The following is a 26,692-nucleotide window of genomic DNA, read 5'->3' as shown; positions in this document are numbered from 1 at the left end:
ACTAAGAACAAACTGAGGATTGATGGGGGGTGAGAGGGAAGAGAGGGTGGGTGATGTGTATTGAGGAGGGTACCTTTTGGGATGATCACTGGGTATTGTATGGAAACCAATTTGACAATGAATTTCATATATGGAAAAAAAATAGAAATTCTGGGCTATATGGTTATAACTTATCCTGTTGTCAGTAAGACCATGGCCTAGGCTGGTCTAGAATTGAGTTCTAGACTTAAACCAGATTGTCAAAATTATAAGGGGCAGTCATATCTAACTTGTATGGATTTCTTACTTTGATCCTTGTAGCATACCCATAAAGGGAAAATAAGGTTCAAAGAGATTAAATATAACTTGTTAGGTTTAAAACTGATAAGAATTTCAGCTGGAATTCAAACTCAAATCAGTATGACTACTGTCAAATCTGTCTATGCCATTAATCAGAATTTGTCTTATTTACTATGCACTATTTCTTAACTAGAATTGTCTTAAGAGAAGAGACATCACAGGGCACCTGGGTGGCTCAGTCAGTTGAGCATCTGACTCTTGATTGAGCCTGCTTAGTGTGGACCCTGCAAAGGATTCTCTCTCTCTCTCCTGTCCCTCCCCCACTCATGCACGTGCACACACTCTCTTTCTTTCTCTTAAAAAAAAAAAGAAGAAGAATATTAAGAAATATCATGAACCCCAAAGAATAACTTCCTGAGGATACAAAGACTTCATTGGAAAAAATGAAGAAAGAAACTGAAATCTGATTTTATGGAATATCTTTCAATTGTAAATTATCATCACAACATAAATTTTTTGTTTTTTATTTCTAGTCAGAGAATAAAAACACAAAATTGAGTTTTTGAAAAGTATGTCCTTGCTCCTCCTCCCTATTTCCTACTGCAAAGGCCACAGTTTCAAAACATGATTGTAGCATAACCTTTTATTTATTTATTTATTTATTTATTTATTTATTTTAATGTTTTTTTATTTGTTTTTGGGACAGACAGAGACAGAGCATGAGCAGGGAAGGGGCAGAGAGAGAGAGACACACACAGAATCTGAAGCAGGCTCCAGGGTCTGAGCTGTCAGCACAGAGCCCGATGCAGGGCTGGAACTCACAGACTGTGAGATCATGACCTGAGCCGAAGTCACACGCTCAACCGACTGAGACACCCAGGCGCCCCTGTAGCATATCCTTTTAAATTCATGTAGAAGAGGCTCCTTTCCCATGTAGCTCTGGTCATATAATTACTGCCCATACAATGCTTTTTCATATTCTAACTTCCCTCTGACCTCATACCTACAATTTTACAGCAGAGGATTGCCTTTTCTTCAGAATATCAAGGTCATACTGGTGAATATGAGCTAACGTTATGCTGACAAAACTGGTCAGTGATATTTAACTGTCCCTATGACCCATTGATATTTTGATATCTTGGACTCTGCTTTTCATTGTCTTCACCTTCCCATGCTTGTGTGGTCAGATTTGGGAATCTTAGGGCAATTGTAGTTCTGGTTGCTCAGGCCCCTCCCTCCTTCTAACATTCTATCTTTTCATCTCACCCCCCATGGTGTATTTAATGTATGCCTCCTCCAAAAGGCAAGAAAGAAAAAAGAGACAGAGAGGGAGACAGAGACAGAGAGAGAGAAAGGAAGGGAGATCTCCTTGGAAACTGAATGTGACCCCATTTGGAAAAAAGGGTCTTTTTTGGTTAATGACTGATTGCAAGATGAAATCATCTTAGATTAGGGTGGTTCCAATAACAAGTGTCCTTATAAGAGAAGACATAGACAAGAGGAAGAAGACACAGCCACAAAGAAGGCCACCTAACGATGGACCTAAAGATTGGAGTTATTCTGCCATGAAAATGGAATGGCTGGAGCCCCAGGAAGAAGGGAGAGGACAGTGGGGATCCTCTTGTAGAATGATTGGAGGGAAACTGAGCCTGCCAACACCCTGAATTCAGACTTCTACTCTTTAGCTCTCTGCAAGAATACATTTCTATTGTTTTAAGACACCAAAACTGTGGTAATTTTGTTACAGCAGACCTGGGAAACAAATAAATGCCCTGAGCCTCAATTTGAATGAAATTAGCAGATTTGTATTTTCCCATGGCCAATCTTTTCATTCTTTCTTAGGATCCGTCAGCTCATCTCAAGTTGTGTCATGTTTCTCTACAGCAGAGATGTCCTACGTGAGAAAACTCTAAGTGGTTTCATTGTTTAAATTCCAGTTTCCAGATGACTGTCTTGGTTATTCCTGCTCCTCCTATTTCCTTATCTCTGTCTGCACATTTCTCCTTTGGCTTTACTCACTTTCTTAGTTCCTTAATTTTGGCACAGAAATCCACACCCCATCCAACCTCCCTATCCCCAAACACGTTTTTCTTTATTGATCTACATTAACTATTATGAAATCTGATCACTTTGTCTCTATCACTACTATATCACCATCACTGCCTCAAATCCTCCTTTTTTTTTAAGTTTATTTATTTATTTATTTAGAGAGATAGAACAAGAAAGGGAGGGGCAGAGAAAGAGAGACAGAGAGACCGAGAATCCCAAGTAGGCCCCATATTGTCAGTGTGGAGCCCAATGTGAGGCTCAAACTCACAACCCATGAGATCATGGCCTGAGCTGAAACCAACAGTTGGATGCTTAACCGACTGAGCCACCCAGGTGCCCATGGAGTCTACTGCTTCTATCAAGGACTTTGGATTTCTACAGGAGAGGATATATCTATCTCTTTTTCCTAAGTAGCCACTTGATTGCTATAAAGAATACAGTTCCCAGTGTCCCCATGGCATCATTCCTTGTCTGCTGCTCCATGGCACACTTAAAATTTCCCTCTTTCTTTGTTTTTGCATAAAAATGACTTCCAAGCTCTACTCAGAGCTTCTTGTAGCCATGACACCTATAGCCAACCTCTCAAGTGTAGGCCCCTGTCTCTAACCTGAACCTGCACTGTCCTCGAAGCATTTTATGATTTTCAAGCACTGAATTATTTAGGTTAGAGATTCGGAATTAACCGTTGGGTTGGGGTTCTGGCATCAGTATTTTTTAAAGTTCCCTGAGTGATTTTGGTGTGCAGTTCAGCAACAGCTGTTCGAACCCACCCTGCACTTAACAGTCTTTTGGGAAAAACATTGAAATGCCTGTTGCATTATATTATTTTCCAGATGTGCGAAATCTAAACTCAAGCCTGACATTGGAGATCTTAGTTCCACACCAATCTGATCTCCATCTATAGTGTACATAGACTCCTGTTTTTCTGCCAAACTGATTTCCTTGTATTGTTTATATCTAAGGAAAAATTACTTCCCACCTCTCCCCACCCAAACACACATACACATGCACGGGACCCATGATCTGGCAAAGGATTTTTGTGGCATATTTATGGACACGGGTCTGACAGGTATACATTTTCTACACTGAAACGTTAGACCCTGGAAATGTTTGAGAGTGGATACAAACAGTGGGGTAAAGCACTGAAAACTAACCTAGGCCCCTCCCCTAAAGCCACAATATTTGCTTGCTTATTCATTAGCTTGACTGTTTTCTGGAGAAAGACTTTGAAGTAAATATTTATAGAAGCAACTAAGCTTGCTGAAAGAGCATCTTTGGGCCAGAGGGCATGAAGGAACAGTTCTCCCATCACTTGCCTTTATACTAAAGGAAAGAAAAACTTATTTGAGCCCTTGACAATGTCAGTGACAGACATTTCCTAATTTGTGATCAGTATCAACACTGCTAGCTGACTGATGCAACCTGCGACAGAACCCCTCCTAATGAAGCAACTACAGGGCAGATTCTGATGAAAACTTCCTCTCTCGCCTCTTCCCAGAAGTAGAGCGGTTTAAAATTTCACACCAATGAGAGCAAATGAAAATAAAACTGAAATACAGAATCACTTTTCATAAATCTAGCATAGGACTATTATAAAGTTGGCCCAGTTTGTCAGGGAATTTTTTATAATGAGCTCAGCAATGGAAATTTCTCCTAAGGGATAGCCATTAACCAAATCACAAGACAGACATGATCTGGCTCAGAACCAATCACAAGCACTTGAAACTTTTATTGTTTCTCATCTAGAGTTCTTATTTATATATAAAAAAGGAAACAAAGAGGGGAGCTCAATCATTATGGCTCTATAAAGTTACATACTTTATATTATTATTTTTCCTCTGCTCAGTGTAAATATTTAACCTCAATAAGAATGTGTTAGCCTATTGGCTTTTCTTTCCTTGTGAACCAGGGACAATGGGAATATTCCCAAATCAAGTTTTACACACAGAGTGAGCACTAGAATGAGGGTTCGAAGAACTGCTTCTATTCCTTAAGCTGGATTTATTAAAGTGTCTCATGCTCCACAACAATCCAGGGGGAGTGGCATCAGATCTTCACCTACTACATGTGAAAACTGGGGTCAGGCAATGCTTGTGATTTATACAGGGGTACAAGATTTAGTAAGTGCAAGTCAGAGTGACTGACATGTTCTGGTTTGCCCAGGACTTTCTTGCTTTAGCCCTGAAAGCCTCACGTCTTGACAACCCTTTCAGTCCCTGGCAAATACAGATCCACAGTCACCCTAGTTGCAGTCAGAGATTGCGATCTATACACTGGGCTACAACCCTATTCTCCATAACATCCTGAAGTCATTACTTCTAATGCTCAAGTTACTTGCAGATCTGTGACTTGTTCTCTCAACTAACAGCTCTACAGAGAGCTTTTGGGAAGAGTCAATAGATGATATCTTCATCTATATTCTTCTAATAACAATCAAAAATAAATAAGCATTAGAATAGGTATTCAATAAAAGTTCATTGAATTCTAGAGTATTCTTTAATTGTAGTTAAAGATGAATTAGGCCTACAGGGAAGGTGTAGAATTGGATCTATTAAGTCATCACAAAAGCTGCAGTATTGGACCCCTAGATTCTCACCCGAGTAGTTTGGGCCCTTATCAATGATGTAGTAGAAAAAAGATGTTAGCAGTGCTGAGTATTAGTTCAGCTTTTGACACTAAAATGACTTTGGCAAGCCACTTCCTGTGCACTTCAGCCAGCTGAAATATAAAAGCAGGAAGGTGGGACCAGGTGACTTCTAAGAACTCTTACAGTCTTAGCGTAATAGGCTTTGAGCCACAAAGAGTAAACAATGTTAAGGGTTCACTGATGGGGCCCCTGGGTGGTTCAGTTGGCTAAGTGTCTGACTCCAGCTCAGGTCATGATCTCACAGTTTGTGGGTTCAAGCTCCGTATCTGTGCTGACAGCTCGGAGCCTGGAGCCTGCTTCAGATTCTGTGTCTCCCTCTTTCTCTCTCTGTCCCTCCCCTACCACATTCTATCTCGCTCTCTCAAAAATAAACATAAAAAAAAATGAGTTAACTGATGAAACAGAATTGGATTATAAGCTGTGCCTTCAATAGAATTCAAAAATAGGTATTGTTAGTTCTCACGGGTTTCTTTCTCTTCTCAGCAATGTCTGTGAATATCTAACTCTTCCTACCAACACCGAAAGTACCCATGGTCTTTTGTGTTCTTTCTGCACTCCTACTAGCAAGTGAAGATAAACTGATTTGCTCCCTTACTTGATCTCTAAGTTCTGTCTTTTCCTTGGTAACCCAGATTTGCTAATAAGTTTACTGGACTGATTGACAATCTATTAAAAATAACCGGCATTAAAACATTCCATTTGAACTATCCTGTGCTGTATGTAGCTGTCACTTTTCTCTTTTCATAATTCCATGTTGATTTATTTGTAACATCTTTCTCAGGTATTTATATTGCATCTCCCCTAATGACCACATAAACTAAGCAGATAAAAGAGAGAACAAATCAGCATCATGAGACACCTATTCTGTCCTGGTCCAAGGTTCTATACTTACCAAAGGATTTGGCAGAAGAAAGCCATACTCTTCAGAAATATGAAATCTTCCTAAAGATAATAATGGTATTGTCTTCAAATTCTGACTTTGAGGTTCCATAATTTTGTCTGAAGTATCTGCACTAAAGCCAGTCCTGAGTGACAACGATTCCAAATATACCAAAGACCCAGGTTGAGGGAGCTTCAGGATGGCATCTTCTTGCTGCAATTCTGCAGTGTCTCAGCAACAGAGGAGAACCTTGGTCTGAGGTTGAATTCCAGAATGCTATAAACTTTCTCTGACACAAGGTTGAGTAAACAATTAGAGACTGCTGACTAAAACAAACAGGCAAACAGAATCACAAAAGAAAAAAAATATCTCCTTTCTTTTTACACACATGTAGTAAGAGAAAATTGGTTTTAAAGATTGGTTTTAAGTCCAAAGACAATTTGTTCTCCTTTGGAAAAGGGGAAATGAGCTAGTACTTTGGTTATGGCTGATTCCAAATATCCTGACAGTAATCTTGTCCAAAATGAATTTTGACAACAGGGTCTTTATCCCAAAGGAGTGAATGATTAAAACTGGAAGTGAGTCACCTTTAGACAGATATTTCAGTGGTTGGTGGTGACTGGAGATCAGAGGAAGACTCTAAATACATATCAGAACCTCAGAGGGGGTCTGAACAACATATTCTAAACAACTGCTTTGATTTACTTTAAGAAATAACATTTAATCATTTTTTGAAATCTTTAGCCACAATAAGGAAGACATATATATTTTTAACAAATGAAGTAGTGGATATTAATAAACTTAGGAGTCTGAACAGATTATATGATTGAACCCTCTACCTTTATCAACCATCTTTTGAGAAACTTCTACTAAAATGGGTGACTTTACCTATGAAGGAACTACTCCTTTTACTGATTTTACAGAGTAGTAAACTGAGGAACACCATATAGATAATCCTGTCTATTGTCACTCCACTAATTATTGGCAGAGTGAGGACTAGAGCTGAGGTATCTTAAAAATTTTTTTAACGTTTTTTATTTATTTTTGAGACAGAGAAAGAGACAGAGCATGAACGGGGGAGGGGCAGAGAGAGAGGGAGACACAGAATCAGAAGCAGGCTCCAGGCTCTGAGCCATCAGCCCAGAGCCCGACGCGGGGCTCGTACTCACGGACCGCAAGATTGTGACCTGAGCTGAAGTCGGACGCTTAACCGACTGAGCCACCCAGGCACCCTTAGAGCTGAGGTACCTTGATTTCCAAGCCATTGCTGTGTTCCCTAGATCAGGCTGCCAGGCTGTCTGTCAAAAGTGCTCTTACAGTTTGTTTGTTTTTTGAGAAAGAGAGAGAGAGAGAGGGAGAGAAGGAGAGAGAGAGACAGACAGCATGTGCACACATGTGTGCTCTCTAACAGGGGAGGGACAGAGAGAGAGAAGAAGATAAACTTTTTTTAAAAAGGTGTTTATTTATTTACTGTGAGAGAGAGAGAGAGAAGTGCAGAAAGAGAGGGAGAGAGAATCCCAAGCACGCCCCGCACTCAGGATAGAGCCTGACTGAGGGCTCAATCTCAAGATCATGAGATCATGACCTGAACTGAAATCAAGAGTTGGATGCTTAACCAAGTGAACCACCAGCTGCTCCTATAGTTTGAATTTTCTTTACTATGGAGCCAGGTTATAAGTTCCAGTCCATAGATCTGCAGTATGGAAATTCTGAAGACTCTACCTTTTGCCAAATGGAACCTAAACTTAGGTCAAAAGTTGTAGACAAATTGATTTGGAAGCTAATTTATCTGAACACATCTTCTTCTTCCCTTTCTCTATGATAAATAGAAAAGCTAAGAGCAGGAAGTTCTCTGATCATTCATTGAACAGTTCCTATGGAAGGTTCAACTTTAAAAGTTGTCTTTCAAAAGTAGCCTAATTGGTCTATGTATCTGTTTTCGTGCCAATACCATACTGTCTTGATGATTACAGCTTTGAAGTATAGGCTAAAGTCTGGGATTATGATGCCTCCAGATTTGGTTTTCTTTTTCAACATTACTTTGCCTATTCAGGGTCTTTTGTGGTTCTATACAAATTTTAGGGTTGATTGTTCTAGCTCTGAGAAGAATGCTGGAGGCAATTTTGATTGGGATTGCACTGAATGTGTAGATTGCTTTGGGTAGTATCAACATTTTATCCATATTTATTCTTCCAATCCATGAGCATGGAAGGTTTTTCCATTTCTTTGTGTCTTTTTCAATTTCTTTCATAAGTTTTCTATAGTTTTAAGCATACAAGTCTTTTACATCTTTGGTAAGGTTTAATTCTAGGTATTTTATGGGTTTTGGTGCAATTGTAAATGGGATCAAATAGAGAACCCAGAAATGGACCCACAAATGTATGGCCGGCTAATCTTTGACAAAACAGGAAAGAGTATCCAGTGGAATTAGGGCAGTATCTTTAGCAAATGGTGCTGTGAGAACTGTACAGCAACATGCAGAATAATGAAACTGGACCACTTTCTTGCACAATATACAAAAGTAAACTCAAAATGGGTGAAAGACCTAATGTGAAACAGGAAACCATCAAAACCCTAGGAGAAAGCAGACAACACCCTCTTTCATCTCAACTGCAGCAACTTCTTACTCAACATACCTCCAAAGGCAAGGGAAACAAAAGCAAAAATGAAGTATTGGGACCTCATCAAGATAAAAAGCTTCTGCACAGTGAAGAAAACAACAAGCAAAACTAAAAGGCAACTGACGGAATGGGAGAAGATATTTGCAAATGATGTCTCAGAAAAAGGGTTAGTATCCAAAATCTATAAAGAACTTACCAAACTCAACACCCGAAAAACAAATAATCTGGTGAATAAATGGGCATAAGACATGAATAGACACTTCCTAAGAAGACATCCAAATGGCCAACAGACACATGAAAAGATGCTCAACATCACTCATCATCAGGGAAATACAAATCAAAACCAAACTGAGATGCTACCTCACACCAGTCAGAGTGGCTAAAATTAACAACTCAGGAAACAACACATGTTGGCGAGAAATCCTCTTGCACTGTTGGGGGGCATGAACACTGGTACAGCTACTCTGGAAAACAGTGTGGAGGTTCCTCAAAAAATTAAAAACAGAATTACCCTATGACCCAGCAATAGCCCTACTAAGAATTTACCCAACGGATACAGGAGTGTTGATTCATAGGGGCACATGCATCCCAATGTTTATAGCAGTTCTATCAACAATAGCCAAATTATGGAAAGAGCCCAAATGTTCATCAACTGATGAATGGATAAAGAAGATATGGTTTATATATACAATGGAATATTACTTGGCAATGAGAAAGAATGAAATCTTGCTATTTGCAACAATGTGGAAGGAACTGGAGGGTATTATGCTAAGTGAAATAAGTCAGTCAGAGAAAGATATCATATGTTTTCACTTATATGTGGAACTTGAGAAACTTAACAGAAGACCATGGGAAAAAGGAAGGGGAATAAAATAGTTTCAAACAGAGAGGGAGGCAAACCATAAGAGATTCTTAAATACAGAGAACAAACAGAGGGTTGAAGGGGGTGGGGGAGGGGAAAATGGGTGATGGGTGATGAGGAGGGCACTTGTTGGGATGAGCACTGGGTCTTGTATGTAAGTGATGAATCATAGGAATCTACTCCCGAAACCAAGAGCACACTACGTACACTGTATGCTAGCTAACATAAATTTTACGTCAAATTTAAAATTTGACGATAAATTTTATTTAGAAAAAAATTTTTTTAAGTATCCTTATTGATTTATGCTCCATCTGACACCTGAGAGCCATTTTCAGTTATCTACTTTCCCTCAACCCAATATTCAACCAGTCTTGACATTCAGTTCCCTACACCTTCTAAATGCAATTTCTCAAACTTTATACGTTTGATCATCTTGTTTTCTCTTACAGTTTCAGATGAACAGATGGCCCAGTTATTTTTGTTGATGCTAGTCATGTTATTTTTCATCCATTCCCTCTATACCGTCTCAAGAATTTACTATAACATTATAAAAGCATAGAATAATAAAATATCAGAACTGAAAGGAACATTATAGGATAAAAGATCTAGTTCAACACCCTCATTAAATATGTGAAAAGCTTGACATTTATGGGAGTGAAATGACTTATCAACTGTCATCCTTGGGAGTGCACGGGAGGATTGGACTGGAATTCTGACTAGCTGCCTCTCAGCCCAGAATGTCCCACTGTGAAATCAGCTAGGCCTACCTGAGTATGAATCGCTATCACCTACCCATTATGTGGCTTTTTAACAGGTGGCTTAAAATTCTGAGGCTCTGTTTCCACATCTGCAGAAAATAGTAACATTTATCCAAGAGACATTTTGGAATAAATAAATGAGAAACTAGAAATGAAACATTTATCAGACAACAGTAAATGCTATTTTTCTCATGTTTTTTTCACCTCATTCTGGAAATCCTTTTTAAAAACCTTTTCCTGGTTTTCTTTGCTATCATTCTGATTATATCCTTTTCTGTTCCAATCACTGACTCCTTTTTTTTATATCAGCCCTGATATACAATTTGTACATATTCTCTACTTCAGTGTGCTTATGTATTTCCACCGGATCTTAACCATCAATTCTATATGCCCAGGTTCCCAAATCTGCATATTGTGGGAGGCCGGGCCCCGGCGCCAGGCTGAGACCAGGTCGAGCAACGTTCCCTGTTGACTTAGCCAACCTGGTGGTTCCCTCTCCCATTCCCCCACTTTCAAGGGCATACAAAAGCCTGTCAAGGCTGAGAAAGTTAATTCCTGAAGCCTGTGGTCTGCAGGTGTTGGCAGTAATGCTACCTCCCTTTTTCTACCCCGAGTCAGATAGAAACAAACATGGGAATTGTGTTTTGCTAGCAATCTTATCAACAAGGTCTTGTTGTGACCTATCTAGAAAATTCACAAGAAACACAGAACTAAATGTTTTAGTTGGCAGTGATTATATGAAACCTGATTATTCTTAGAATGACCTGATCCATAAGAGTCTTATATTATAAAAGATTGTGTACAGCAACAATAAAGCCGTCACTTGGGCCATCAGCCCAGGGGACCCTCCTGTTCCCAAACTTTCTCTTCTCTCTTTTTTCTTGCACTCCCCTACCCTCAGGACCCTGACTTCGGTGTTTGTAGCGCTGGTCGCGACACATATTCAGTCTTGAATTTTCTGGATCCAAGGGTTTAGACCTATGGTACTTGTGGGTCAGTGAACCTTTCAGGCTCTACCATAAAACCTTATTAGAGCTCCTTACTTTATTTTTTTTTTATTTTTTTTATTTTTTATTTTTTAATATATGAAATTTACTGTCAAATTGGTTTCCATACAACACCCAGTGCTCATCCCAAAAGGTGCCCTCCTCAATACCCATCACCCACCCTGCCCTCCCTCCCACCCCCCATCAACCCTCAATTTGTTCTCAGTTTTTAACAGTCTCTTATGCTTTGGCTCTCTCCCACTCTAACCTCTTTTTTTTTTTTTTTTTCCTTCCCCTCCCCCATGGGTTTCTGTTATGTTTCTCAGGATCCACATAAGAGTGAAACCATATGGTATCTGTCTTTCTCTGTATGGCTTATTTCACTTAGCATCACACTCTCCAGTTCCATCCATGTTGCTACAAAAGGCCATATTTCATTTTTTCTCATTGCCACGTAGTATTCCATTGTGTATATAAACCACAATTTCTTTATCCATTCATCAGTTGATGGACATTTAGGCTCTTTCCATAATTTGGCTATTGTTGAGAGTGCCGCTATAAACATTGGGGTACAGGTGCCCCTATGCATCAGTACTCCTGTATCCCTTGGATAAATTCCTAGCAGTGCTATTGCTGGGTCATAGGGTAGGTCTATTTTTAATTTTCTGAGGAACCTCCACACTGTTTTCCAGAGCGGCTGCACCAATTTGCATTCCCACCAACAGTGCAAGAGGGTTCCTGTTTCTCCACATCCTCTCCAGCATCTATAGTCTCCTGATTTCTTCATTTTGGCCACTCTGACTGGCGTGAGGTGGTATCTGAGTGTGGTTTTGATTTGTATTTCCCTGATAAGGAGCGACGTTGAACATCTTTTCATGTGCCTGTTGGCCATCCGGATGTCTTCTTTAGAGAAGTGTCTATTCATGTTTTCTGCCCATTTCTTCACTGGGTTATTTGTTTTTCGGGTGTGGATTTTGGTGAGCTCTTTATAGATTTTGGATACTAGCCCTTTGTCCGATGTGTCATTTGCAAATATCTTTTCCCATTCCGTTGGTTGCCTTTTAGTTTTGTTGGTTGTTTCCTTTGCTGTGCAGAAGCTTTTTATCTTCATAAGGTCCCAGTAATTCACTTTTGCTTTTAATTCCCTTGCCTTTGGGGATGTGCCGAGTAAGAGATTGCTACGGCTGAGGTCAGAGAGGTCTTTTCCTGCTTTCTCCTCTAAGGTTTTGATGGTTTCCTGTCTCACATTCAGGTCCTTTATCCATTTTGAGTTTATTTTTGTGAATGGTGTGAGAAAGTGGTCTAGTTTCAACCTTCTGCATGTTGCTGTCCAGTTCTCCCAGCACCATTTGTTAAAGAGACTGTCTTTTTTCCATTGGATGTTCTTTCCTGCTTTGTCAAAGATGAGTTGGCCATACGTTTGTGGGTCTAGTTCTGGGGTTTCTATTCTATTCCATTGGTCTATGTGTCTGTTTTTATGCCAATACCATGCTGACTTGATGATGACAGCTTTGTAGTAGAGGCTAAAGTCTGGGATTGTGATGCCTCCTGCTTTGGTCTTCTTCTTCAAAATGACTTTGGCTATTCGGGGCCTTTTGTGGTTCCATATGAATTTTAGGATTGCTTGTTCTAGTTTCGAGAAGAATGCTGGTGCAATTTTGATTGGGATTGCATTGAATGTGTAGATAGCTTTGGGTAGTATTGACATTTTGACAATATTTATTCTTCCAATCCATGAGCAGGGAATGTCTTTCCATTTCTTTATATCTTCTTCAATTACCTGCATAAGCTTTCTATAGTTTTCAGCATACAGATCTTTTACATCTTTGGTTAGATTTATTCCTAGGTATTTTATGCTTCTTGGTGCAATTGTGAATGGGATCAGTTTCTTCATTTGTCTTTCTGTTGCTTCATTGTTAGTGTATAAGAATGCAACTGATTTCTGCACATTGATTTTGTATCCTGCAACTTTGCTGAATTCATGTATCAGTTCTAGCAGACTTTTGGTGGAGTCTATCGGATTTTCCATGTATAATATCATGTCATCTGCAAAAAGCGAAAGCTTGACTTCGTCTTTGCCAATTTTGATGCCTTTGATTTCCTTTTGTTGTCTGATTGCTGATGCTAGAACTTCCAGCACTATGTTAAACAACAGCGGTGACAGTGGGCATCCCTGTCGTGTTCCTGATCTCAGGTAAAAAGCTCTCAGTTTTTCCCCGTTGAGGATGATGTTAGCTGTGGGCTTTTCATAAATGGCCTTTATGATCTTTAAGTATGTTCCTTCTATCCCGACTTTCTCAAGGGTTTTTATTAAGAAAGGGTGCTGGATTTTGTCAAAGGCCTTTTCTGCATCGATTGACAGGATCATATGGTTCTTCTCTTTTTTTTTGTTAATGTGATGTATCACGTTGATCGATTTGCGAATGTTGAACCAGCCCTGCATCCCAGGAATGAATCCCACTTGATCATGGTGAATAATTCTTTTTATATGCTGTTGAATTCGATTTGCTAGTATCTTATTAAGAATTTTTGCATCCATATTCATCAGGGATATTGGCCTGTAGTTCTCTTTTTTTACTGGGTCTCTGTCTGGTTTAGGAATCAAAGTAATACTGGCTTCATAGAATGAGTCTGGAAGTTTTCCTTCCCTTTCTATTTCTTGGAATAGCTTGAGAAGGATAGGTATTATCTCTGCTTTAAATGTCTGGTAGAACTCCCCTGGGAAGCCATCTGGTCCTGGACTCTTATTTGTTGGGAGATTTTTGATAACCGATTCAATTTCTTCGCTGGTTATGGGTCTGTTCAAGCTTTCTATTTCCTCCTGATTGAGTTTTGGAAGAGTGTGGGTGTTTAGAAATTTGTCCATTTCTTCCAGGTTGTCCAATTTGCTGGCATATAATTTTTCATAGTATTCCCTGATAATTGTTTGTATCTCTGAGGGATTGGTTGTAATCATTCCATTTTCATTCATGATTTTATCTATTTGGGTCATCTCCCTTTTCTTTTTGAGAAGCCTGGCTAGAGGTTTGTCAATTTTGTTTATTTTTTCAAAAAACCAACTCTTGGTTTCGTTGATCTGCTCTACAGTTTTTTTAGATTCTATCTTGTTTATTTCTGCTCTGATCTTTATTATTTCTCTTCTTCTGCTGGGTTTAGGCTGCCTTTGCTGTTCTGCTTCTATTTCCTTTAGGTGTGCTGTTAGATTTTGTATTTGGGATTTTTCTTGTTTCTTGACATAGGCCTGGATTGCAATGTATTTTCCTCTCAGGACTGCCTTCGCTGCGTCCCAAAGCGTTTGGATTGTTGTATTTTCATTTTCGTTTGTTTCCATATATTTTTTAATTTCTTCTCTAATTGCCTGGTTGACCCACTCATTCGTTAGTAGGGTGTTCTTTAACCTCCATGCTTTTGGAGGTTTTCCAGACTTTTTCCTGTGGTTGATTTCAAGCTTCATAGCATTGTGGTCTGAAAGTATGCATGGTATAATTTCAATTCTTGTAAACTTATGAAGGGCTGTTTTGTGACCCAGTATATGATCTATCTTGGAGAATGTTCCATGTGCACTCGAGAAGAAAGTATATTCTGTTGCTTTGGGATGCAGAGTTCTAAATATATCTGTCAAGTCCATCTGATCCAATGTATCATTCAGGGCCCTTGTTTCTTTATTGACTGTGTGTCTAGATGATCTATCCATTTCTGTAAGTGGGGTGTTAAAGTCCCCTGCAATGACCACATTCTTATCAATAAGGTTGCTTATGTTTACGAGTAATTGTTTTATATATCTGGGGGCTCGGGTATTTGGCGCATAGACATTTATAATAGTTAGCTCTTCCTGGTGGATAGACCCTGTGATTGTTATATAATGCCCTTCTTCATCTCTTGTTACAGCCTTTAATTTAAAGTCTAGTTTGTCTGATATAAGTATGGCTACTCCAGCTTTCTTTTGGCTTCCAGGAGCATGATAAATAGTTCTCCATCCCCTCACTCTCAATCTAAAGGTGTCCTCAGATCTAAAATGAGTCTCTTGTAGACAGCAAATAGATGGGTCTTGTTTTTTTATCCATTCTGATACCCTATGTCTTTTAGTTGGCGCATTTAATCCATTTACATTCAGTGTTATTATAGAAAGATATGGGTTTAGAGTCATTGTGATGTCTGTATGTTTTATGCTTGTAGTGATGTCTCTGGTACTTTGTCTCACAGGATCCCCCTTAGGATCTCTTGTAGGGCTGGTTTCGTGGTGACAAATTCCTTCAGTTTTTGTTTGTTTGGGAAGACCTTTATCTCTCCTTCTATTCTAAATGACAGACTTGCTGGATAAAGGATTCTCGGCTGCATATTTTTTCTGTTTAGCACACTGTAGATATCGTGCCAAGTCTTTCTGGCCTGCCAAGTTTCAAAGGAGAGATCAGTCACGAGTCTTATAGGTCTCCCTTTATAAGTGAGGGCACGTTTATCCCTTGCTGCTTTCAGAATTTTCTCTTTATCCTTGTATTTTGCCAGTTTCACTATGATATGTCGTGCAGAAGATCGATTCAAGTTACGTCTGAAGGGAGTTCTCTGTGCCTCTTGGATTTCAATGCCTTTTTCCTTCCCCAGTTCAGGGAAGTTCTCAGCTATAATTTCTTCAAGTACCCCTTCAGCACCTTTCCCTCTCTCTTCCTCCTCTGGGATACCAATTATGCGTATATTATTTCTTTTTAGTGTATCACTTAGTTCTCTAATTTTCCCCTCATACTCCTGGATTTTTTTATCTCTCTTTCTTTCAGCTTCCTCTTTCTCCATAACTTTATCTTCTAGTTCACCTATTCTCTCCTCTGCCTCTTCAAGCCGAGCCATCGTGGATTCCATTTTGTTTTGCATTTCGTTTAAAGCGTTTTTCAACTCCTCGTGACTGTTCCTTAGTCCCTCGATCTTTGTGGCAAGAGATTCTCTGCTGTCCTGTATACTGTTTTCAAGCCCAGCGATTAATTTTATGACTATTATTCTAAATTCACTTTCTGTTATATTATTTAAATCCTTTTTGATCAGTTCATTAGCTGTTGTTATTTCCTGGAGATTCTTCTGAGGGGAATTCTTCCGTTTGGTCATTTTGGAGAGTCCCTTGCGTGGTGAGGACCTGCAGTGCACTTCCCCTGTGCTGTGGTGTATAACTGGAGTTAGTGGGCGGGGCCGCAGTCCGACCCGATGTCTGCCCCCAGCCCACTGCTGGGGCCACAGTCAGACTGGTGTGTGCCTTCTCTTCCCCTCTCCTAGGGGTGGGATTCACTGTGGGGTGGCGTGTCCCGTCTGGGCTACTTGCACACTGCCAGGCTTGTGTTGCTGGGGATCTGGCGTATTAGCTGGGGTGGGTAGGCAAGGTGCACGGGGGGTGGAGGGGCAGGCTTAGCTCGCTTCTCCTTAGGTGATCCACTCCAGGAGGAGCCCTGTGGCAGCGGGAGGGAGTCAGATCCGCTGCCGGAGGTTTGGCTCCGCAGAAGCACAGAGTTGGGTGTTTGCGCGGAGCGAGCAAGTTCCCTGGCAGGAACTGGTTCCCTTTGGGATTTTGGCTGGGGGATGGGCGGGGGAGATGGCGTTGGCGCCTTTGTTCCCCACCAAGCTGAGCTCTGCAGTCCGGGGGCTCAGCAGCTCTCCCTCCCTTTGTCCTCCAGCCTTCCCGCTTTCCGAGCAGAGCTGTTAACTTATGACCTCCCAGACGCTAAGTCGCGCTTGCTGTCGGAACACAGTCTGTCCGGCCCCTCCGCTTTTGCCAGCCAGACTCGGGGGCTCTGCTTGGCCGGCGAGCCGCCCCTCCGCCCCGGCTCCCTCCCGCCAGTCCGTGGAGCGCGCACCGCCTCGCCGCCCTTCCTACCCTCTTCCGTGGGCCTCTAGTCTGCACTTGACTCCGGAGACTCCCTTCTGCTAATCCTCTGGCGGTTTTCTGGGTTCTTTAGGCAGGTGTAGGTGGAATCTAAGTGATCGGCAGGACGCGTTGTGAGCCCCGCGTCCTCCTACGCCGCCATCTTCCGGAACCTCTCCGAGCTCCTTACTTTAAATTAAAGTTCAAATTTTCTTGACCTGGCATCCAACGATACCCATTGCCTGACCCCTTAGCTCCTCACCTTTCTAGCTGTGCAATGTTCTACATTCACCTTGGATTTCTTTCACGTCCCATTTCATGTTCTTCCTGGTTTGATAGTTACTAACACATTTATCTGATCTTTTCTGTTAGATTATAAGCTTCTTGAAGAATTCGTACCCAACTCTGCATTTTCCCTTATCAGAATGTGTCCAGTATCTGGTGCTCAAGAAGTGTTTGTTAAACAAGTGGTCTCTCAGAGTGTCATGGTAGACCCCACATGTTTATAACCAGGGTCTCGATGCCTGGTAGGTGTTCATACTGGTCTCCGTTGCAACACTGCAGGCCTCACCCCTGTTTTCCTTTGCCCTAAGGAACATAGTGGCCACACACCCCAGTAAGATCTGCCTTGCATCTTTCTTATTTACTAAGAGGAAGTCTGTGAAACATCATTGTGCCCCGGAATTTCCTCTCCTAAGACAAAGATTTGTAGTTTCAACATCCTGGGTTCTGTAATTAGCTTTCCTGTGAATTATGGTCGTGTGCAACAAGGATTCTGCTCTTAGACTGGGTATTAGAGCTTTTTGGAAATGGAACAAGGGGTATTCAGAAAAGAAAGAAAAACATTCACAATTTAAAATTTTAAGATATAATTTATATGTTTAATGGTGGCAATTTCAGATATAATGAGTCTCAATTTCAAAATAATAAAGTCCAAAATCTGAATTGTCAAAAACAATCAACCCAAATAGTGCTGGTACACTGAGACTATTCCTGTAAAGCTCATTAATCCCTTCTTTGTAAATTCAATGGGACTTTTTCTTCCTTTCTAATGTTTATTTATTTATTTTGAGAGAGAGAGAGCTAGCAGGAGAGCGGAAGAAAGGAAGGGAGACAAAATTTTAAGCAGGCTCTGCACCATCAGTATGGAGCCTGAGGTGGGGTTCGAGATCGTGACCTAAGCTGAAACAAGAGTAGGTTGCTTAACTGACTGAGCCACCCAGGCACCCCTCATTCCTTTCTGATGAACAATGGAGCAATCTGACATTTTGCCACCATTTTCTTCCTCTTCCTCTTCCTCTTTCTCTTCCCCTTTCCCTTCTTCCTCTCCCCCCCTTCCTCCTCCTCCTCCTTGCCTCCTCTTCCTTTTTCTCCTCCTCCTCCTTCTTCTTCTTTTCTCTTTCTTTTTTTTTTTTTAAACTCTCTTCTCTCCTTGATATTTGCTATGGCGTCCATTCCTTCTTGTTCGATTGTACCTAAAAATAATAAGAAAGAAAAGAAGTTAATACTCACTGATTTTTCTTGTGTGCCAAGTCTTATGGTAAGCATCTTCCATGGGTTATCTCATTTAATCCTCACAATAGCGCTGTGAGTTGGTACTATTATTCCCATAATTCAATTCAACAAACTGAAGTTTATAAAACTTAAGTAAAAGCCTAAGGTCATACTTTTTGTAAACGGTAGAGTCAAGGCTGGAGCACAGACAGCCTGACTTTAAAGTTACTGATGCTAGGGGAGGTGGAGGGAAAAAAATTAAAAATAAATAAATGATAGGGGAGGTGTGGTTGGCTCAGTTGGTTAAGCATTTAACTCTTGATTTTGGCTCAGGTCACAATCTCATGGTTTGTGGGATCAAGTGCTGCATCAGGCTCTGCTCTAACAGTGCAGAGCCTGCTTGGAATTCTCTCTCTTTCCTCTATCTCTGCCTCTCCCCATGCTGGTGTGCTCTCTTTCCAAAAATAAATTTCAAAGATAAACCTTTAAAATAATAAAATAAGGTAAGATAAGATAAAATAAAATAAAATAAAATAAAATAAAATAAACTCACCACTCTGGGTAATTTCATCCATTCAAAGACTTTGAGTATCATCTCTACATTGATGATTTTCAACATTTTGTTTCCAGTTGGATCTCTTCTGTCATCTACTAGATGTCTTCACTTTAATGTTCTATAGAAGCTTCATATGAAATATCTTAACACATCAAATATATCCTAGATACCTTTCATTAAGGTGGGGGAAAAGGCTTTTAAATCCTCCAGCAACTAGCTCAAGGTCTTGAGCAGAGAGCCCACTACCTAATGACAGATCCAAGCTGTACTTGTCAATTTATTCTCTTGTAATAAGAACAAAGCTCATCTTGTTCATCTATTCCATATCTAGGTGAATGGTATCCCTCAGAAACAGCCATATAATGTTAGGGGCAAGTGAAGGATGAAAAGGTAAGGACCATTGTTCAAAATTATTCAGAATTTCAAGATGCTGACAGTAGATGTTAAGCCAATCATTAAGCCTTTTTATATGCAAGACCTTATGTGACTGCACAGGTTGAATGCACATGAAGCTGGCCCTGGTACTTCTGTGGCCGCAGTTGACCAGCTGGAGACCTGGAAGTCATCTATTACATCCAAAAGAACATCAGTCTTGCCAGTCCTACTGCCTTAATATTTCTCATGTTTCCCTTTATCACCAATCCTGCTGCCATCATTTTTGATTCCTTACTATTTAGTATTAGAATATTATAGCATAATCTCTAATGGTCTCTCTGCCTCAAATCTAATCCCATAAGACTTTCCTATCATTTGAGACTTGAATTACTTTTATAACCTCTAAATTCATTGCGTTGTTTTTATCATGACCCCACCATAATATTCTATAGATACAATATTTATTTCCAACTACTACCCAAATCATTTAAATATTTATTTGTTATGGGAATCACTTCACTTAAATACTATTCAAATATGCAAATATGATAAAGTCATTTTTCTGCTAAAAATATTTCCCTTGGTTTTCAAGATTAATCGAAACTACTTCATTGCATGGTCTTTGAAAATGATGATGGTTTAGCTTCACCAACCTATCACCCTTATTTTTTTATGCTTCAGCGATATTGAACTATATGTACTGCCTCAAATAGACCATGCTTATGTCACTGTTCTTTGTACACTCTTCTTTGTACTCTTTTTCTGAAATTTCCAAACTTTCTTTCATTTGCATAAATATTAGTTATCCTTTAAAACTCATCTCACCCCAATGTTTATAGCAGAACTATTGACAATAGCCAAAGTATGGAAAGAATCCAAATGTCCATTGACTGATGGATGGATAAAGAAGATGTGGTATATATATACAATGGAATATTATTCAGCAATCAGAGAATGAATTTTGCCATTAGCAACAACGTGGATGGACCTAGTGTATTATGCTGAGCAAAATAAGTTAAAGAAAGACAAATATCATATGATTTCACTCATATGTGGAATTTAAGAAATAAAACAGATGAACATGGAATAAGGGAAGCAAAAATAAGATAAAAACAGAGAGGGAGAGAAACCATAAGAGAATCTTAAATACAGAGAACAAACTGAGGGTTGCTGACAGAGTGTTGGGTAGGGGGATGGGCTAGGTGGGCAATGGGCATTGGGGAGGGCACTTGTTGGGATGAGCACTGGGCATTGCATGTAGGTTATCAATCACTGTATTCTATTCCTGAAATCATTACTACACTATATGTTAACTAACTTAGATTTAAATGAAACATGAATTTAAAAAATTAAAAAATAAAACTCATCTCACATATTACCTTATCTTAAAAAGTTTATTCTTACCACAACTCCTTTTAAAATTATCTCCTTTCCCTATTTAGCCCATTCTCCTTCTGCTGTCCACTAGTCTGGGTTATGGACTATAGCTGTCTGCTCTTATACTCTCCATTTATTTTTATATAGCTTCCATCCCATTGTGTTGAATTAATTCATTTGTCTATTTCCTCACTAGTGAGCTTCAAGTAAAGTTGGTTTCCTTAACCTTTCCATCTCTACTATCTAGTTTAGGGACTAGCATACCACGTTTGCCTATTAAATTGTTATCTAATAGATGAGTAATTAGGGTAGAAATTGTGATGCTTTTAGGGTTAGGTCTAACACCATTAATAAAATAATGCTTGAGTCAATATAGCATTTATGTATTTCTTCTCTTAGTAGCCAATATTTTAAATGTGTTGCTAAGTGCTATGATGTAAGAATGAAAAAGTCATGGATCCTATCTATAGACAACTGATAAACTAGCAGCTGAAATAAGACAGAGAGAGAGAGAGGGAGGGAGGGAAGGAGAGAGGGAGAGAATAACTATATAAGAGCAAAAGTGTCATGTTCTAAAAGAGAGTTTTTAAAATCTATGGGAATAGAGTTGAAAGAAACTCCCCTACAAGTTAATCCTTCAGTCTGGGTTTGGGCAATGGCCTATAATAGTGGTTCTCAAACAGAAATGGATATGTGGGAGGTGGTTGTATCAGCATGATCACTGGCTCTCTTCCCAGAGTTCACAAGGTTTTGATCATCTTTGGAAAATTAGAGGGTCTGGTATGTACATTCTTCAAAAGACATTCTCTTCAAAAGACAGGTTATTCTGCGATTGTCCTTTCCTCACCCATCTTGCCTCCAACATTTTTGAAAATCAGCACAAAATAAGAAAAAGAGTTCCTATTCTGATTCGTTGGCAGGGTTATAGATAGAAAACAATGGCATTCATTTTGTAAACTTGTATATATAAATATATAAAAATATTTATTACATCAAAATCATTGTCTTTGTGATTTAGAAGAAATATAGTTGCTATTTCTACTATTGAACACATGTTGACTTTATGTTGTATACAATTTCTTTTTTTTTTTTTTTTTAATTTTTTTTTTTTCAACTTTTTTTTTATTTTTGGGACAGAGAGAGACAGAGCATGAACGGGGGAGGAGCAGAGAGAGAGGGAGACACAGAATCGGAAACAGGCTCCAGGCTCCGAGCCATCAGCCCAGAGCCCGACGCGGGGCTCGAACTCACGGACCGCGAGATCGTGACCTGGCTGAAGTCGGACGCTTAACCGACTGCGCCACCCAGGCGCCCCTACAATTTCTTTAGATTAACCTAGACTATCATTTACTTTTTTTCATGGATGAATTTGCAGGTCACATATATGGTTTAATCAAAGAGTTGGAAGACACCTTAAGAAGGATCTACTTATCTCTGATCTTTTAGATGTGTATGAATAGTCCAGAGAGATTAACTGAAATATCTAAGGCTACAATGGCAATTTTCTTTTTCATAGAGTTTATTTTTTTAAAGCAGTTTGTCACAGCAAAATGGGAGTACAGAGAGTTTACATTTATCTCCTGCCCCCATAAGCATAGCTTTCTACACCACAGTGGTACACATGTTAAAATCAATGAATCTACACTGACACATCATTATCATCCAAAGTCCATAATTTTTATTAGGTTCACTCATGATGTGTACATTCTATGGGTTTTAGCAAATGTGTAATGATATGTATCCACTATTGTAGTATCACACAGAATAATTTCACTGCATTAAAAACCTTCTGTGTTTTGCTTGCTCATCTATCCCTCTTCCCTAACCCCTGAAAATCAGTGATTCTTTTACTGTCCACGCCTTTGCCTTTTCCAGAATGTCATTTAACTAGAATCATACAGTATGTAGCGTTTCCAGATTGACTTATTTAGTTAGCAATATGCATGGTAGGTTCCTCCTTTTGTGCTTGATTCTTTCTTTATTTATTTAAAAATACTTTCTTTTTTTTAATGTTTATTTTTGAGAGGGTGAGTAGGGAAGGGGCAGAGAGAGGGAGACAGAGGATCTGAGGTGGGCTCTGCACTGACAGCAAAGAGCCCGATGTGGGGCTTGAACTCACACACCGTGAGATCGTGACCTGAGCTGAAGTTGTACACTTAACTGACTGAGCCACCCGGGCACCCGTGCTTGGTTTCTTTAAAGTGCTGAACAATATTCCATTGCTACAGTGTACCTCAGCTTCTTTATCCATTCACCTACTGAAGGATGTCACGGTTGCTTCCAAATTTTGACAATTAGGAATAAAGGTGTTTAAACATCCATGTGCAGGTTTTTGTGTAGACATAAGTTTGATTTTCCTTCCCTCAAATTATAGATCCCAGTGCTAAACAAATGTAATGACTCTTGATGGCATGGACCATATATATCTTTTGTGTCCTCTTTCAAGCTGTTTACTTTCTGTGATGAAGGTGTAAGATTTACCAGTTTTATCAGCCATCTGACTTAAATTTTCTCTTTGGGGTATTTTTGGTCCATCATAAAACCAAACCTCAAAACTAACACAAGGCTAATTTTCTATCAAAATGCATTTACGCTACCTTGTATAATAGGTGACTTTTTAGAGACTTAGATCTTATAAGCTGTATAAATCTGGATGTATATTCCTATTTCCTCCAAATACTTCTGGTAAATTGTCCAGTCCATACCTACTGATGTTGCCAGCAGGTGAGTACATTCTATCAACAAGAGAAAATAGTTTCCATCATTTGAATAGTAAATAATAATCACATTTCAAACACTAGATATACAAACAACTCCTTTAGAAAATTGGCTCACACCTTCTCTGAATACAGCACATTCACCACCACATTTTTGCTTTTCAGTCTGATTTTAACCTGTAAATAGTTAAAAATGTTGTAATGGTTCACAATGTACATTTCTGATAACCAACTGTGGTTTCCTGCCTCAAGTTCTGCTTTCTTCAGAAAAAAAAGTTAGCATTTTATAATCCACCAACCCTACTTTATTTCATACATTTTTGACTATCTCAGTGTCAAAGCTTTCCTCCCAATAGGTAATGTCTAAAGCACACAGCTCATGGACCAAACATTATCCAAGCCCATGTGTACTTTGAGTTTCAATTCTGGGATAAATGTAATTAGGAATACCATATAATGTATAGTGCTTTTTATAATGGCATCTTAATGTTCACATTTTGCGTAAGAGGTGAGTTCCTAGGGTAGTATATAATGAAAATGAATATACAACTTTCTTGTAACAATCTGGTGCATGACATTTTAACCTTTGTTTTTAGAAGAGGCTTTCATTCTGTTTTTGTTTGTTTTACACAACTGTTTCTTTTTTTAAAATTATAGACATTTCTAATACTAGGTACATATCCTTTCTATCTTCAAAATAGTTATAAAGGTCTGAAGTAGAAGGCTGATCCAATTGGCAATGCATTTTACCCTATGTTGGACTATCTACACCATTCCAACTTTCTTGTCTATTATGTTGACTGCAACTTCCAAGTCAGTGTAAATGGACTCAGCTCTGTAGACATAAGCAAATGATCCTTTACCAAGCAGAGATTTCTAACTTTCATATTTCCCTTCTTCTCTCCCATGTAGGACACCATATTTTCAGGCACTGGCTCTGCTCCCTTTTGGCTCAGTTCCCATTAGGTTAAGTTTCCATGGCTACAGTTCTTATGGCAAAAGCACAGCCACCATAAGGTCTCCAGGATACTGCATCAGAAATATGCCTCTGAGCTCCCATTTTGGAAAGCCTGGGCTGGTTGACCCAATAACAGTAATGGGAACAGAAATACCACCCTACCTCCACTTTTTTCTTGTTACTGCAACACAATAAAACATCATGCATGAGTTGGAAATTTTAGGGAGAGCCCTGTGCAGTCAAGTATCCAATACTTCTATTGCAAAGGTCAAAAGAAGAAGAATTCCCGTGTACGCACATTTTTTCCTTTAGTGGAATTTGTACTCCCAGTAGCGGGTTGACATATTCTGGAGGTGGTTTGCCTGGGTTTAGTTTTTTACTGTGCCATATGCTAGCTGTGTGGCTTTTGAAAGCTACTGAACTCCATTGGGTCTCAGTTTCCTTAAAAGTAGCTAGTACTTATCTCATCAGCCTATTGAAATGATTAAGTGAATTGATATAGGTAAGCTCCAAATAAGAGTTTTCTATATTGTCAAAGGCATTGGAGAGGGATTCATGCATTGTATGGGCCATTGTATCTCAGAGTTGGCAAGAACCTTAAGGACAACCAAGTTCGTGTTTATGTGTCAAATTTTTAGCCTGTCTGAACTTCTAATTTTTAAATTGTTTATTGTATATAAAAAAATTCTTTGGAAATAAACAAACTCCTATCTTTAGCTCATGACTCACCATAAGAACTGTATATCTCAGTGTATCATGTCTCACAGAAGGGTATGAGGATTCCAGAGTGCTGTGAATTGAGTAGCATTCTCTATAATGTGTAATATTACATTTAATATATTGGAGTGAGAAAAATAAGATATGAATTATATGTTAGGAACCTCAACCATTTACCATACAAAAGTTAAGTACAGAAGGAAGGGTGTAAGATATACTTACTTTTCTGAACACTTGAAATGAAAAATATACATAAATTTAAGCTATATTTTCCTCACTTATGGAAAGCAACATGTAGGGAATATACCACTATACACTTCTGATTTTACTATGACATAGGCTGGGATGGAAGTATTAGTCATTCTATTCAAAGAAAACCCATGTTACTAAGAATTCACTGCATCTAGTTAAAACCTTCTCTTATGGTGGTAGACCACCTTCATCCTCCAGTGACTCAATGACCCTTCCTCCATGGTGGAGCCAAGGCCACATGGCATGCATGCAAGAATAACATGACTTCTTTAAAAACATATCCAGTATTTTGCTGTACATCCTCCAGTCCAGAGATGAGTGAGTTCGAAGAAAACCAGGAATCATGGTTTCCATTATTTGAACAGATATAAGAGAATACACTCAGACAAACAAGTGTCCGCACTCTTTGTGGAGAACTTGAAGCCCAGTTTCAGTCTATCACCTACCTAACAACAGCGCCATGTCAAGAACAATGCCGTTTTTGTTGTTGTTTTGTTGTGTTTTGTTTTTGTTTTTGTTTTTGTTTTAAGTATTTACTTATTTTGGAGGGAGAGCACAAGCAGGGAGGGTCAGAGAGACAGGGACAGAGGATCTGAAGCAGGCTCTGAGCTAATAGGTTGACAGCAGAGAGACCAATGTGGGGCTCAAACCTACAAACTGCAAGATCATGACCTGAACGAAAGTCGGACACTCAATCAACTCAGCCACCCAGGTGTGCCATACATGATGTTCTTAAAGAGAAAATGTGCATACAGAGTGTGGCTGAAAGCATCAAAGATGTTTTGCATGTCAAGATGATTGATTGCTAATTAGATAAAACCAATTATGGAGAAGAAACTCTTGATATGTAGCCTTGTGGCATGTAGCTGTGGAGCCAGATTGATCCATGTAGCAGACAGGACAGAGAAACATCTTAACTTGGAGTCAATAAATGATTCTTAGTATTTACTTATATTCTAGTAGTACTTTATAGTTTCCTAAGATTTGAGCACTATATTTCATTCAACAGTAACCTTGTGAACAAGGCAGGACAGGCATTATTATGCTCATTGTACACAAATACAAAATGACTTGCCTAAGGTCACAAAGGTAATAGATGTCCAAAACGGAGCCCACAAAAATAACCCACCTTTGAAACCTCTCAATTTAGTGTGTTCTTAACTACATCAAGCCCTGAGACATGATGACCTTTCTTCCAACCCTTAAAAATTATACACGTATACACACACAGGTATGTACTTGGTCTGCATGCATACATTCATGCATGCAAACTTTTCTCATTTTAAACTTATATATGTTCATTGCAGAAACACTGACAGGAAAAT

The 26,692-nt window shown here is 39.3% G+C and overlaps 1 protein-coding gene across 1 annotated transcript in view; it reads right to left on the bottom strand.

Annotated features, from left to right (window-relative positions):
- The window catches only part of IDO2 (indoleamine 2,3-dioxygenase 2), a 75,448-nt gene extending 69,179 nt beyond the window's left edge, over positions 1–6,269 (bottom strand). Inside the window, exon 1 of the mRNA XM_049631479.1 lies at positions 5,868–6,269. Coding sequence (XP_049487436.1) covers positions 5,868–5,966 — 99 coding nt within the window. The 5' untranslated portion in view covers positions 5,967–6,269. The remainder of the gene's footprint in view (positions 1–5,867) is intronic.
- Between the last annotated feature and the right edge of the window lie 20,423 nt (positions 6,270–26,692).

The sequence above is a fragment of the Panthera uncia genome, chromosome B1 (assembly GCF_023721935.1).
Source record: "Panthera uncia isolate 11264 chromosome B1, Puncia_PCG_1.0, whole genome shotgun sequence".
In the NCBI taxonomy this organism is placed as follows: domain Eukaryota; kingdom Metazoa; phylum Chordata; class Mammalia; order Carnivora; family Felidae; genus Panthera; species Panthera uncia.
The sequence above is the reverse complement of the archived record's forward strand: the minus strand, read 5'-3'. Positions and strand labels throughout refer to the sequence as shown.